The 16,412-nt window shown below is 42.1% G+C and overlaps 1 protein-coding gene across 1 annotated transcript in view; it reads left to right on the top strand.

Annotated features, from left to right (window-relative positions):
* Positions 1–4,864: 4,864 nt before the first annotated feature.
* The window catches only part of RPS6KA3 (ribosomal protein S6 kinase A3), a gene marked incomplete at both ends in the record, with an annotated part of 66,694 nt that continues 55,146 nt past the window's right edge, over positions 4,865–16,412 (top strand). Inside the window, one exon of the mRNA XM_079536090.1 lies at positions 4,865–4,936. Coding sequence (XP_079392216.1) covers positions 4,865–4,936 — 72 coding nt within the window. The remainder of the gene's footprint in view (positions 4,937–16,412) is intronic.

The following is a 16,412-nucleotide window of genomic DNA, read 5'->3' as shown; positions in this document are numbered from 1 at the left end:
CATCTATATTAAGTGACTTACCAAATTACACAGTCTTCCTTTGTGATGTGCTAGAAACTGAATTCAGGTGCCCCAAGAGAATGAGACTTTTCATCTGCTAGCTAAACAAACAATTCTATTTTATTATTATTATTATGTTAACTCCTTGGAGGTTTTTTCTGTGTAAATTCAAACAGTAACATCCATGTATTTTCTTGTTCATCAAATGCAAATTATATGTCTCAGTACTATGGTCACAATCCTTGAAAACAAATTTCAGTTCACTGTAATCAGAAGATACCACACTACAGTTCATACCTAATACACGACTGCAGCTCCTATATGAGTGTAGAATTTTTTATTTTTTAATACCATAAATAGCTTGCTTTTGTTTCCCCCCTTTCATTTGTACTTCAAAAATGTGAGGTCTAGATCCCAAGTATTATTCTTCTAGTAGTATTAGAACCGTAATGCTAAATCCTCTTTTATACATATTAATTTGTTTTTGGGAGCATTCTATAGTGATTAACTGTCTTCAGCATGAATTTTGCCTTAAATGCTACTTGAAAGCTAGGCAAAGCATTAGATACCACCAGCCACTAGGAAGCTTCCCCAATTTCTACTGCTCACATATCAAAGTGACTTCCATGGGGGAAAGGTTGCCAAGCCCAATTAAACTAACATCTCCCCTTTCAATATGGTGACATTTTAGTTAGATTAGTTAGAAGTGATAATAATAAAAAAAAAAAGCTGTACATTGGGAAGCTCGCCTAATTCATACAATGACAGGTTAACAAGATTTTATATAACACTCTAGCTTCTTTCCATATGCTACCCTTTTCCTAATGAATCTGATCACTTTTTCTGATGCAGTGTATGTGCAACATCTGTCTGGATGTAAAATTATTGCAACCACTTATACAAAGGTGAAATCAGTTCCCTTTAGACTGGTGACAGGGTTATTTGCAACGACTGGATACAAGTAGTGATGGCTGTAGAAGAAAAGATCTGCTGCTCTGGGTGAAACAATGATTTTACTTTGGTCTGAGACAAAAGGAGTGGGAAACAGGAGCTGCTGTCTTGAGGCAGAACAGCTTCAGCATCACATCTCTCACTCTGAGGACAATCCAACTCTTGATCTTAGCAGGATCTGAAGGTCGGAATGCCCCACAGCTCTCAGAGATTAACCAGTGTGTTTGTCTTCCTCATGAAGTAAGTTTCCAGATGATTTTCTTGCCCTGAAATTTGTTCTCTCAAGGTAGCTCCTATTAAAATCCTAATGCAGCTTTTTGCCTTATAAAATTTAAAAATGTGATGTCAAAATACTCAACCTCCAGAATAATGAAAGAGTATACATCTGCCTACCCTGTGCACTCCCGTGTCTGAGAAAAGGTCAGATTTCTACTGTTTGCAGCCCTCTTATATGCTAATGCGTAAGATCTCTGTCCTTCTTTTTCTCGATTCACAGACTGCATAAAGGGAAAGATAAAAGACACGCAGCATATGAAATTTAGAGGCATTAGCAGAAATGTGACACTGATCCTACTCGAAAAAAAAGGGTTTCAAATTTAAACAAGTAATTCAGAATAGGTACCTACCTATGACAGGAAAGAACTAGAGTTAATTTGAAAGGAAGAGATTGTGGGAATTTTTATTTAGAGGAAGAAAGTCTTATCATCTAAAGAAGGACTAATTGAACTGCGTTGAGATGAAAGCTTTGGTAATATATTTTACTACTGTGGTTGCCACCTTTCAGCTGATTGGTCTCTGTTCCCCAGTGGCAAGTCTCAGGTGTACACACTGACTGTATAGTTGACACAAATTAATGAGTTTTGATGATATAATGTGATTTATGCCTATGAAAGAATAGAAAATGATATCTCCAGAAGGATGCAAGGAAACTTTTATTCTTCACAGACTTGTACATGAACTCAAATATGGAAGTCAGAAGTAACATTAGACTGCTGTGAACATTAGCTTCCTATTAATGTTACAGCCACCAGTATGAGACTGAAGTGACTTGATGCTAGTGAAACTATCATTCTTTGCTATTGAGCTAAGCACAAAGGCTGCCAAGAACTACTGCATTATCTGTTTTCTGTTATCTTGCTCTACATTTCATACAAATAATTAGGTCAGAGTTCTAAAAATGCCCTGTGTTTTTGAAAGAAGCAGACCTGAATTCTCCCTGACTTTTAACTCAAACTTTGATAAAGTTGTGTTGGGTTACTTATTTTTTGGTGGGTTTTTTTTTTTTTTTTTTTTTTTTTTTCCGTTTTTGTAGTTGTTCGGGGGGTTTTGTTTGTTGAGGACGGCAGAGAGAGCAAAAAGGATCCCAGGTAGTTTTTACCAAGCTCAGCTTCTCGGTCCAACTCACCACGTGGCAGCACAAGCAATTGCACCACTTCAAAAGACAGGGTGATGCAAGCAAGCAGGCAGCAAGGGGAGGGAGAGCTCGGCTGCTCCTCCTGGCAGAAGCGATGGCTTACAGGGATCGTTCAACTATGACCTTTTATTTCAGACATGGAAGTCTCCCAGTTAAAGTCTGATTCATCATGAGCAAGAGCCTGCCTGTGACTTTGTACCTCTTTGTAGATTGATATTAATGCTTACATGAATGTAAAATGGGATTAAAAAAATGCCACTGGGCGGAAACGTAAGCAGCCTATGTTCACCACAGTGACGTATGCATGTGCATGCATTTGTGTATACACAAACACATACACTTTTAATTACCAGCACTCTTGCCATTCCCCCTCCCAAAATGAATAAATTAATATTTTTAAAAAGCAATTAACATTGAAAGAATGCTAACAGTTACCAAAGATGGAAGAAAGCCCGATTGTAAAAATCTATACATGCTTTGGGACAGCGGGGACTGTAGAGAATGAAGTCTCAGACACTGCTCTGAAAAACATGCCTTCCGGAATTAGAGGTGTGACACCATACCCATCTTTGGCTGCTTGTCTCATGTTTCAGGGATTCTACCGTGTCAGCCAAAGCATCTGATGTTGCGGAAGGATGGGTGTTTATTACAGTGCTTAACATTTTAAGAGAAGTGTGTAAGAGAGCATACATTTCTGGACTTCAGTTTATTATTGGAACAGACTGTCCAGGGAGGTAGTGAAGTCACCATTCCTAGAGGCACTGAAGAAACGTGGAGATGTGGCACTGAGAAACGTAGGTTACTGAGCATAGTGGTGACAGCTTAGTAGTTGAACTAGATGATCCTATAGGCTTGATCCTTGAGGCCACATGAGTACCTAATGAGGTTTAACAAAGCCACCTGCAAGATGCTGCATTGGGGCTGAAGGAAGCCCAGATAAGAGTACAGACTGGGACATTCACTCATCAAGAGTAGCTCTGCAGAGAAAGTCTTGTGGGTCCTCATGGACAAAACACCGTACATGAGTTTCCCTCTATTCTGTTCTCATCATGCTCCACTTAGAGTACTGCATCCAGGTCTGAGGCCCGCAATACAAGAAGAATGTCAAGCTTTTGGAGTGGATCCAAAGGGGAACATGAAGATGATCAGAGGGCTGGCTCATTGCTTCTGTGAAGACAGGCAGAGGGAGACGAGCTTGTTCAGCTTCAGAGAAGAGAAGGCTCCAAGGAGACCTGACCAAGGCTTTCCAGTACTTGAAGGGAGCTTATGAGCAAGAGAGTGACTGACTTTTTACACAGTCTGATAAAGATAGGACAAGAGGGAATAGCTTTAAACCGAGAGGAGATTTAGGTTAGATGTTAGGAGGATTTCTTTACCCAGAGGGCAGTGAGGTGCTGGCTCAGCTGCCCAGAGAAGCTGTGGTGCCCCATTCCTGAAGGAGCTCAAGGCCAGGTTGGATGGGGCCCTTGGCAGCTGAGCTGGTGGGGGGCAGCCCTGCCAATGGCAGGGGTTGGGTGGGCTTTGAGATCTCCTCCAACCTAAGCCATTCTGTGATTCTACCATAATGACAGAACCTTAGTGATTCTGTGATACGTTGAAGTCGGCAGTTTGTGCAGTAGCTAACAGCTGAGCATAAAGAAGAGTGAAATCAGTGCTCCTCTCAGAACCTGTGGGGCGTTTGACAGCTCCATCTCCTGCCCCTCAGCCTGCATAGGTATGACTTTCCCGCTCGGGGCAGCTCTTACTCACGCAGCCCAACCACCACTTAAGAGGCACTGCTTTAAAAACAAATTCCTGCATCTTAAAGTAGCTTTTCCCTCTTCGCCTAATGACACTACACAGAACCGCGTCTCTCTCCCTTTCCTCCCTCGCCTCCAGCTACTCCTCCGCTTACACAAACAAACTTTCAGTCTCCCCCCTGCTGCCAATTCATTTTCCTGAGCAGTGCCAGCCCTCGGCTGGGCTTTCCAACAGCCCCGTAACTCACGGCTTGGTTTAACTGCACCAAGCAACGGTACCAGAGAAGGCAAAACCCGCTTAGGTGCTGCTACAAAGACGGCTGCACGGCGCTGATCAAAGCCGAGCACTGAGGTGCAGACGGTCCTCCCGTTCCCTCAGCTGCCCGACGGCACTCCCGAGACCTCCCGCTCCCCTTGCAGCCCGGCGACAGAGGAGCACCGACGCTCCCACCCCGCAGCCGCGCGCAGGCGCCGTTGAGCGGGCAGGTAAGTGCCGGCGCCATGTTGTGAGCGGAAGCTGTGTCCGAACGGCGGGCCGGTGGGAGGGCGGAAGCGCGGCCCCGCCTGGCAGCGGGAAGGGGGCGGGAGGAGGGACGGCGGCAGCGGGCAGCAGTCGCCGCCGGAGCGGCCGCGGTCGTTCTTAGCTGGTCGGGCTGTCCCGCCATTCCCCCGAGGGCTCGTCGTCTGCCTCGCCGCTCCCGCCCCGCCGCCGGGGGAGCGAGAAAGCGGAGCGCGGAGTTGCGGGAGCCGGGCGGGGAAGATGCCCCTGGCGCAGCTGGCGGACCCTTGGCAGAAGATGGCTGTGGAGAGCGCGGCCGAGAGCAGCACGGAGGTACGGGCCGGGGGGGAGGCGGCGGCGGGGAGGTCGAGCTCCGAGCCCGCGGGTCCCCGTGGGGCGGGGTGAGTTAAGGGCGGTCGGGGCGAGGGGTGTCGGGGGAGAGTTGTGTGAGGCGAAGGCGGACGGGACGCCACCGCCGTCGCTCTCAGTTTTCTCCCCGAGGGCGCTCGGGGCGGGCAGTGGAGCCTGCGGCGGCAGCGTGTCCCCGCGGGGCCCTCCCTCGCTCCCTCTTTCCCTCTGGGGCGGCCCCTGCGCGCCGCTTCCTGCCGGGGCACTGACTCACGGCCGCGGCCGGCCGGGCTTCCCGGCGCCGGGGCTCGGGGCGCGTAGCACGGAACCGGCCCGCGCCTCCCCTTCCGCCCCCTGCCTTCCCCGGGAGGGAGTAACCTGCGGCCGAGCCGGGCGCTTTGTTCCGGAGCGGTGTCTGGTTACTGTCACGGAGAGTTTCCCTTCCCGGGGCGGCCCCGCCGTCTCCGCGCGGCCTGCCCTCGCTCACCTCGCCCCGTGCTCTCGAGGCTAAGGACAGTCCCGCCGGCTGCCGCTGTCCCCCGTCCGGACGGGACGCGGTCGCGTCCGCAGTTTCGCAAGCGTTTGGGAAACCTCGCGGCCGTCATAAGGCGGCGTTGGTGGGGAGCGTCCCTGAGCCGCAGCGCCGTGCGGCTTCCTGCCGCTGGTAGCGGTGAGGTGTCCTGCTCTTGTCAGGCAGGATACGCGAGGTTACTCTCCTCAGCCGTACTGATGCCTTAAATTCACTCACATCTAAAGGCACGGATGCCTTCGGTTATTTTCTTTTTTTTCTGTACGTTTTGGAAGAACTTCGGGTTTGGATCTCTGTAAACAGTACACCTACCCAGTCGGTGCTTCTCTAGTAGTTAACAGTGCACCCTGATTCCATCTGAAAAGAAGCGGCTTCCTCTGACAGAGCAGCTTCTGCCTGAATCTGCTCCAGCTGATATGCAGCCAGTCTACTTCAGACAGTGCTGATCTTGAACGGTGTGGACTCTGGCCAACCCAGAGCTATTTACACACAAGGTTAGGATATATTCTGTAGGTGAGCAGAGAGAGACACCACTGTAAAGTTCCTGCAGCATCAGAAGCATTTGTTGTTTTGATGCATATATTCCTGCTGCTTAAAGTGACTGCATCTCTGAGGGTCAGAAGAACCTGCAAGTCTCACGTGACAGAGCAATCTTTTAAGTTCTTGCTGGTTGCTGTCAAATCCATCACTGAGTTCTGAAGTGGTGATCTTACATGATTTTATTTTTATTTTTTTAAATGTAGAGTACCTGCAATAGCAGTGTGATGTTTGAAGGGAAGATATTGGAGAGATTTTTCTGATGGACAGCTTGGTGCTTAGACTTACGATTTAGAGAAAAGGTCCTAACTGTTACTTTAGACTTCCATGCTCATGATATGTCCTCAATGCAGTTTGAATAGTAGTAGGGTATATATGCTAGAAAGATAGCAAAATGGATTGCTTTATTTGAAACGTGTGTAAGTGCATGATTGATTATACTTTGCTACTTGCTTATGTTAGTGTACTTCGGATAGGAGTTGTTTTTAAACTGCTGTCGTAAACTTCTTGAAAAAAGTATTTCACCTCTAAAAAAAAATAAAAAGCACTTTAACTACTGTAAACCCACGTCAGTATTTCGTAGGACACCTTGAAATTCCCTGGGACTACTAACAAAGCATGGAGCAACAACTGGTCAGGTGTGCACCTTAAGACCCTACTCGAGAAGAAACACTCTGTTTTAGAAAATGACCAGACTGCTCCTGTAAAACTTTCAGATGAACAGGCTTAGAAAGATCACTTACTTGAAATGAGTTTTTTAAGAGGAGATATTTCAGTGAAAATGGATGTTTGTCAAATACATAAACAAATGACCTAAATGCATAACTTAAATTTTCAATTTGCATGAGTTGTGTTTATCCATAACATAGCAGTCTCCTAATTACAGACCCTATCCTGCAAGAGTATCCTTGGGCATAAACGTTTTTTACGTCCTCCTGAAAAACCTCACTGTGATTTTGGTCATAGTTTGATGGCAGCAAGTGTCTCTAGCTGTAATAGTGAGGTAGAGAGTTTCTGCTAACATCTCAGATTTGCCCATGCAGTCCTTGTAACACTGTTATCTACTCAGAGCTAAGAATTATTGAGCTTTAAATGCACTCTTATCTCTCTAGGTTTAATATTGGATTATTTTTTATTTGTTTCTGGTTGAGTCCCATGTTCAGCTTTACATTTCTGCCAATCATGCAATGAGGGCATGATTTGCTGTGGTAGGTGAGCAAATTCAGTAGGAGTAGTGCAATACCTTTAGTACTAATTTGAAACATAGCATAGTTAACCATCAACAGCTGCTGTAATTTATGTGTACAGAACAGCAAATCTGTACAACATTTTAAGAAATAAAGCAAATGGTTTTTTGTTTTGTTCTGTTTTTTTTAGAGAGCATACATACTTGTAGTTTTGAGAGAGCAGCTGTTGCAGAATTTCTGTTCCTACAATTACAACTAGTTCAGTAATCTACATAGCAGCATTTTCAATGTGTAAATTTGTTGGACAAAGTACTTAAAAGATAATACATTTATTGGTGCATCTTTTGTTGTTATTTCTAAATGCTTTGTTTTAAATTAGAACAACTTGAAAGCTTGTGGAACTACACTGTCTTTTATTGACGCATGGTTTGACTCAAGATCTATAACAAATATAGGTTTGCTTTTCATAGTGAAAGTGTGCCTATTATTTTAAGCCATTTGCTTTCAAGCAAATTAAGTACTGATTTGAATTTGTATCTGGATGCCTGAATAACTACCCTGATCCTCTGATCTGAACTCCCAGCTATGCATATTAATGTTGAATGGAGCAGAATGCATACAATTACGGCAGCCAAGTTCTGGACACTAGTATGTCAAAAGAGCTGGCTACAAGGAGAGATTGTTTGTTAGGCATCCAGGAAAGCATTCGTGCCATCTATCTTTAGATGTTTTAATTTAGGTGCTCTAAATTGGCTGTGGAGAAAGTTCAGGTTTTTCCGCTGCCCTTGATAGGGGATTTATCACCACCTATTTAGGTAACTAAATAGATAGTGTGAATTCCCTCTCTTGAATTCCTTGTTCTGTCTTCTCTATCCAGAATTATATGAACCTCACATAAAACAACTAGTGCTAGCATTTGACAGTTATGTGGATTCTCAAAAGAACCCTGCACAATGTAATTTGGGGGTTTGTAATTCAATTCTTATGTCACTGTGACATTCTTTAGTCAGTGTATATTTCTGACACGAAATCTGAAGTCATCAGGTTTCTTGCCACCTGAAGCCACGAGATGCTGGTTGCCATCACCTCTGTACACTCTAGTGATTAGTGTAATCAGTGTTAGACCTGTGTTCCGCAATAACAAAGCTGTATTTATAGTAACGTAGCTGGAATGCTGAAGGAGAATCATCTAAATGTTTTATACAGATTTCAAAGGCTATTCATCACCTCTCCATTATAGCTAGAATTCTCAGCAGTGCCTCTACGGCACTCAGCTATCATTTGGATGAATATCTGTAATCAGTACAGTGCATTCTGAAGTTTGGGTGGGTTTTATTCAGTTTTGTCCAATGGAAACATAGTTATAAGTGGCTATGGGCAATGTAATTCTCACCTGAAGAAGTAGTATGCTCTGTATTCAGCAAACTTCTGTGATAGAGAGACAGCAGGTGTTTGTATATATATGTATAGGCTGAAGGTTAAAAAACAGGAATATGTATGCGTATATATGTAAATATTGACTTTGAAAGCATACCCTCTGCATGGAGAATGTTTTAAGTGTTGTTGTTATGTTGGGTTTTTTCTTTGTTTGTTTGTTTGTTTTTAACCTTTCAGATTCTCAGTGGTATGGTTTTACCTGCAGAGTATTTTTCAGTTTCACAACTTCTTACTGACTGTGACATGCTGCTGATTCCTTGCTGTTGGTGGCTAGATGGAGGCAGGTGCTTTGCTTGGCTTGCCTCAGCACCTTCACGCAGCAGTGTGTGAGCTCTTCAGTTGTTTGTTCCCTCATGCAAGATCTGAGTTTGGCTTCTCAAGCTGTTCCATCAGTTTCCTGATGATATTGGCTGTTCTTTTCTTCAAGTTGTTTTGTTCATTACAGTGTCTGTAGTATTTCTTGCCACAGCTAGTCTCTAGCACACTGTAGATGTAAGTTGGCAGACGTGTTTAAAGGAATGTCTGCTCTCTTTGAGTTGATTGTGATCTGCCGCACACTAATTGTAGTTGTTTTCCATTTGAAGTGCTTGACTTAGATTCACAGTGAGACACAGACTAAGGTGGGTGTTTAGTTATTTCTGTATATCAAAAACAGGAGCTCTGATATAGACTGATTTTGTTTTTCTACTGTAATTCATAGTAGTGTTCCAATAGTAAAACCTTTATGCTTCAGGCAACAGTTCTTCAGGCAACAGGAAAGCATTGTAGCTGTTTGTTTCAGTCCTAGTGACATCAGAGGGGGAATAACTTTATCAGTAAAACTGAAGAAATTAGAATCTCTTCAGGGAATTTTTTAGTTCATGCACGCTAAAGTGGTTAATTATTGCAAGCACTGTGCTGTCTACTTGCATGCATGATATCATGGTACTTACTCTCTTCTTGTTCTGTGGAATAAAATAAAATGCCTCACCCATTGGAAACAGAAGGGGAAAACAGTTCTGTTTAACAGATGGGCAATTAACGTTCAGCATCTTAGTGGCTCCATCTAGCATAATGCATGGGATCTGTTCTGGGTCTGGGAGATGAACGGTGATTTCCAGGGACTTACTCCAGTGGCTTAACCACGAAGTTACTGCTCCCTAGTTCTTATCAGTAACAGTTACCATATGCTTGCTTTGATGCAAGGAACCCCCTGTGGTATTCCTAAGCTCCACTGAACTGGTTTTGGAGGAAATGTTCTTTTTTTTTTTTTTTTAAATCCTTTGAGTGAAACGAATGGATTGTGTAAAAATTAGAATGTGTCTCCTTAAATACGTTGTTACCTTTTCTCACAAAAGTGTGAAGGTTCCAGGTCTATTATTAAACTTTCATTTCAGCCATTAATTTGTTGGAACAGTTTGTTTACTGTACACAGAAGATGTGAAGAGATGGTATTTCGTTGCGATTTAAATGTCTAGCTAATTGTGGTTTTGAAAAATGCTTTTCTTTTTACTTCTTAAAGCCAAACTACTTTGTTCTGAAGGCTCAAAAGTTGGTTTCTTGATATAATTAGATGTATTATTTCTTACATAACAAGATTGCCAAAACTAATTACTGTTAGAACTTAAACCTGCATGTCAATATATATATTTTTTTACTTAATGAGGAATCTTTCACATCGATCAACATGTATCCCACGGTCATTTTGGAAAACCTATGTTTCAGGAGATAGAAAAGTTAATCTCTAGAGGTCCCTTCCAACCCCCGCTATTCTACAATTGTTTGAATAGATCTACTAAAAAGATAAACTGAGATATGGAACAACTTTACTATTTCCTGCAACTACTAAAGCGGGTCACACAGGAAGGCATCTGGATAAGTCTTGAATATCTCCAAAGAAGGAGCCTTTACAACCTCTCTAGGCAGCTTGTTCAGGGCTTTGTCAACCTCACAGTAAGAAAGTTGTTCTGCATATTTGTGTGAAACTTACTGTGTTCCAGTTCTTGGCTGTTACTCCCTGTCCTACACACCACTGCAGAGTCTGGCCTCATCCAGTTGCCTCCCATAGTTTAGATATTTATAAACATTGAGTAGATCCTCTCTCTGTCTTCTCTTCCATAGGCTGAACAGACACAGGTTTTTCAGACTTTCCTTGTATGTGCTCCAGGCCCTTTATCATCTTTGTTGCTCTCCACTGGACTCTTTCTGGGAGATCCTTGTCTTTACAGTGTCACAGAACTGTAGGGGCTGAAAGGCCCTCTAGAGATCGAGTCCAACCCCCCTGCAAAGCAGGCTCCCTAGGCTGGGTTATATATGTACACGTCCAGGCAGGTCTTGAATATCTCCAAAGAAGGAGACTCCAGCCTCCCTGGGCAGCCTGTTCCAGTGCTCTGTCACCCTTACTGTGAAGAAGTTCTTATGCACATCTGTGGGGAACTTCCTATGCTGCAGTTTGTGGCTGTTTTCCCTTGTCCTATCGCCACCCGCTGCTGAAGAGTTTGGCCTTTTCCCTTTGCCTCCTGCACCTTAGATATTTATAGACATTTTTTGAACAGGGAAGTGCAGAACTGGATACAGCACTCCAGATATGGCCTCATCAGGGCAGGGGAAGGATCACATCCCTCAAACTGCTACCCACTCTAATTTTAATTCAGCCCAGCATACTGATGGCCTTCTTGGCCATAAGGGCACACTGCCGGTTCATGGCCAACCTGTTGTCCACCAGAACACCTAGGTACTTCTCTGTAGAGTTCCTCTGCATGTGTAGAACTCTGCACCTTGCCCTTGTTGAACCTCATCAGGTTTCTTTCTGCCTAACTGTCCAGTCTGTCTAGATCCTGGTGAATGACAGCATAGCCAGCCATCATGTCAGCCACTCCTCTCAGCTTCATATCATCAGAAAAATTGCTGAGGGTGGATTCCATCCCATGTTTTAGGGACCACAGCTAGTTACGGGCCTCCAAGTAGACTCTGTGCCACCAATCACAACATTCTGAGCTTTGCCAATCAGCCAGTTCTTAACCCACTTCACTGTCCACTTATCTGTCCTGTACTTTCTAAGCTTCATTAGAAGGGTGCTGTGGGAGACAGTGTCAAATGGCTTGCTGAAGTCAAGATATGCGACATCTACTCAGCCAGCAGTGACATCATAGAAAACTACCAGGTTGGTCAAGCATAATTTCCCCTTGGTGAATCCATGCTGACTACTCCTGATAACCTTCTTATCTTCCAATTGCTTGGTGATGGCATCCAGAATGAGTTATTGTATTGAACGTTTGAGTGGCTAAATGACAAAATGAGTAAAAATAGGTAATGCTTTAGTTGACATCAATATTAAATGTCAACCTCTATTGTTTATCCTAAGATTATAAGAGACCAGCTCGTATGGTCTGCACTGTAAGGAATGAGAGCAGGCAGCCTTGTTGCTCATGCAGTGAGGACCTGGTGCTGCTCCCCCTTTGGAAAGAGCCCTGACAGGTACGGGATGTTCAGGGGGCTTAGGTCTGTAACAGACAGTGAAGTGAAGCATCCCCAGCTTCTCATGTAAGTGCAGTCTTGGTATGGTGACTTGGATACTGTTAGGAGAACGTGCAGTGGAGAAGGAATTCTTTTTCCCACGTGTGGCAATGGACTGGATATACTGAACGAAGTGATTTCTCTGTGCTTATTTCTATCTGTAGCAAATGAACAGATAGATGTTGTGTTTTACTAAAGTTACTGAGCTTTCGTGGTAATGGCAGCACTTTGCCACTCCTGTAGGCAGGGAACTAAATAACTAAGTAAAATTCTGATTTTGATTTTGAGCTTTTTTTTTTTTTTTTTTACCTATAGAAAAATAGCTGGCCTGGACAAAGATTCTATGATGCTATATGTTTGACATTTCAAACAATGCCATGGCACTTGTACTGCCTGAAGCCAAGGTAATTCAGCAAATTAAACTCACAAATAGCTGCAGGCTCTTCTTTGTGGTGGTGGTGTTTTCTGACCTTTCTTGACACAAGATTGGCGAAATGCTAGCGCCAAGGATGGTGTAACAGTGGAGGAAAGAGGTCTGCTTTTCTGTGGCAATTAGGCTATGGTGGTATAAAACTGCACTCTTGTGTCATACTAAATGAGAAGAAGGTGGCACTGGAAAGTAGATTGTCTTAGAGTTGCAGTTGTCCTGGTATCATAGCATGAGGAGGCTTCACTTTGTATGTTCATAATAATCTGTATGTTACTGGAATATATCTGAGGTTGCCTGTCTACAGAAAGGCAAGTTTTGATGTCCTGCATCTTTTAAAATCTGACGCCTTAGTCAATATGACTTAGAAGTTTCTAAATAAAATTAGTTGAACTTCAAGTAGGGGTTTTATAGAAATAAATTCATGTATCTTTTAGGTTTTGTCTTATGTTTTTTTTCCCTGAAAATTAAAGATTCTTATACTTGTTTCTGCTATCTATATGTAACATACATTGAATATATTCTAAGAGATAACAGCTAAAAAAAATCTAAGATGATAGCCCACTTCTGCTACTTGTATATGATAAGCCTTAATCAGGTTAGGATTTAGGTAAGTGCTTTGGATATGTGTGGCTTCATAGCTGTGGAGTTAGGGTGTAAGTCATTAATTCAGATCCTATTAAAGCCTTATATTTTAGCTGGGCATTGAAATAGCTTGTGAAAACTCCATTACTGAAGATTTAGAAGGAGCTAAATGTCTGGAGTGACATTGTAGGAATAGCTGATCGTTCCTTGGAATAGGTTGGATGACCTCTCAAGGGGACCTTAGTCTTTTTTTCAACTATTCTTCTGCAGATATATGATTTTTTTTTTTCCCTCAGAATAGCTCACTACTGCTTGTAATAGCACATTTAAACATGTGCAGGCCAAAAGCTTTTACTGTATATAGTTCCAGACCTTTTACTAACAGCAAATTTGTTAGAAATCTTTGCCTAGGAATACTGTATTCTGTGCTGCTATGTAGCAAGCCAGGAGCATCGGTAAAGCTTCATTCAATTCAGAGATTGCAGAGTTGTCTAACTGTATCACTTCCTTGGAGTCCCTGGGACACGCTGGAGTGAAGAGCTTGGATCTACGTATTGCCAATGTTTTTATTGTCTAAATAATAAGTAATGAGGAAAGCTCTTGTACTTCTTGAAATCTTTATTTTTTGTAGTCTAAACATCATTTTCAAAATGTTTAAAGGAAATAAAAGGGCTTTATTAAATTCTGTAACTGTTGAAAAATTGTTGGGTAATTTGTTAGGAGAAAACTAGGAATTACCTTGGAGAAACTTCAGACATTCAGGTAATTTGTTTAAATTATCATTCCAAAGCGTAGTGAAGTCATCACCTTTGTTAGTCATTGTCCATTTGTAAATTCTAAATGCTAATTTTTGTATGGTGTGTTTCAGACCTTTTGTTTTATCTGCTTATTTGTGTACTCAGAATGTCAGTCTGCACTGATAAACAGTTCATAACTTATGATTTGTCCACTTGTAAACTCTAAGACACATACAACACTTTTTATTGTATCTTAACTAGTTGGGTGTAGTTCTGCTAAAAGGCACAAGTTACATGGAAAATTCAGTAGTTGTACAACATGCTGAACTCCATTAATAGTATGAAACCTTGTTTCTGTCTTGTATGCTTGAACCCAGTTTATATCAGTAGGTACATTAAGATTAATCAAAGAATTGTATCAAAAGCTAGAATTGCCATCACTTTTGTTTTTAAAGCAAATGACAATTATACTTGGAAAGAAGGAGTTTAAATACTTGGCTGTGAGGCTTCTTAAACATCCAAAAATAATCTAGGAGCAGTCTAAACACAAAACAAAGATGTTTGAGGGGAGGCAGGAGGCATATGGTAGCATGCAGCGTTCAGGAAGCTTCATGGCAAACCTGCATCCTTCAGAAAAACTGAAGTGTGTTAAAAATGCATGAAAGAACAGCAGTTCAACAGAGTGCATCCGTATTAGCAGGACTTTGATCTTTGCTTTGCAAAGGCAATGTGAGGCTGCAGATACTAAACTAAATCTAAAAACATCAAGTGAATGCTATCTGTTTCAATATTGATTAAGCTAACAGGAAAAAATAAGAAAAAATGAGTGTTACAGGGCACAAATATGACTTAATATTTCAATTAATGATTTAGACACGTATAAATAACTGGGTAGGGGCAAGGATCAGTGCTTGGTATTATTATTATTAACATATTCTGCACCAAGCTGCTATTACAGATGCTGTGTCAGGTATTTTGCATACAAGATTACAACTAGATCAGTGCTAGTCAGTTCAGTGTGCTGGGTTTATTGTGTGAGTGCAGAAGGCAGTACCATTTTGACAGACTTCTGAGGTGAATTTCATCTGTTGCAGCAGATGCTGAAACCATAATTTGAAAAAAGAAAGTAACATGAGGACTATGGATCAATACATAGTTGTAGTGTAGAGTGCAGGATATCCTCTGCTTCACAAAAGGGCTTTAATTGATTGACTGTTATGTCTCAGGTTCTATGAGCTCTTATGGCTGATGCACATTCTCTGATATTTGTCTGCTTTTAACTTGAGCAAAGAACCTGCACGGTCCCTTTTGTCTTCATTCTCACATGCCTTTAGTAAAATAAACCTAACTGTCTTTAAGCATTCATTTCTACCAACTTAGTGAAATGTGGCAATGGCTTTTCGGGAGTTTAGTTTGTTGCTAACAGTATGGCTGCCACTGTAAATCGGAGAAGGAAATGGGATTTTGAGTGGCTTTACCTCTATAAGGGATGTGTGCCCTCATTTCTTGGTGTAATTTGATTGCTGATGTGTTTGGAGGAGTAAGTAGGAGCTGTCTGTAGATGTGTTTTGTTTTGTTGTTTTTTTTAGTTTTCTTGTGCTGTCATCTGAAATGTTTGGTGCTCACTGTTTTTGCAGTTCTAGTACTGGATTTAACCACATCTTTGATCCATTCTGGTTGCTTGACATCCCTACAGGAGCCGTACAACTGAAAAGTAATCAAGGTCTATATTCTCTGTCATTTGAATTAGACCAATCCATACATTAAAACATGCATTTAGCCTTCTCTTAGTCTATATTTATCAGATAATTATATATGGTCACAGGGTGTTACCTCACTGAGACATGTCCTTGGTTCTAGTAAATACTAGAGCAAATCTAGCCTAACGAAAGGGCTAGATGCACTTAAACATTCTGCAGCCTTATTTGCTCTACAGTGGTTTAAATGTTGTCATTTCCATAGTGAACTTTTTGGCTTTACACTTAAACTTATCGGACATCCGGTACACTTTGCAGGCTTTCTGGATACGCGAGTGCTTTCCATTTAATGGCATCTCATACCAACAAACCATAAATCATACATACATATTCTTCTTTGCCTTACATGGCTTCCACTGTTCTGAGCAGAACTGGTTCTGCCATGCGGTGATTTCTTTAGCGTAATCATTGCATGGGTAGACCTGTTCAAAAAGATCTTGCTAATCCAGTGTCCTGGCTCAGATACAGTTGCATGACATACATGCTGATTTCTTGAGTATGTTCATCATTCCAGTACATGCGCTTGGAATCTGTTTCTTGAATTCAAATGAAAGCAATGGAGGATTACACAGGAAAACCAGATTGTTTAAAAAAAAAAAAAAAAAAAAAAAAAAAAAAAACCCTGCTCATTTGTGGTGCAGAAATTTGCTGTGTTTTGGTTGTTGTTTTTGTTTTTCTAGAAGAATAATGTTACAGTCAGTGAGGTTAGAGGCTGGATGTTAGAGATTGGGACCTTCTTAAAAAGATTTGATCTCAATTCTTTTCAAAGA

This window comes from Tetrao urogallus (assembly GCF_951394365.1).
Source record: "Tetrao urogallus genome assembly, chromosome: 1".
Classification (NCBI taxonomy): Eukaryota; Metazoa; Chordata; class Aves; order Galliformes; family Phasianidae; genus Tetrao; species Tetrao urogallus.
Note: the sequence above shows the minus strand (reverse complement) of the source record. Positions and strands in the feature narration are given on the sequence as shown.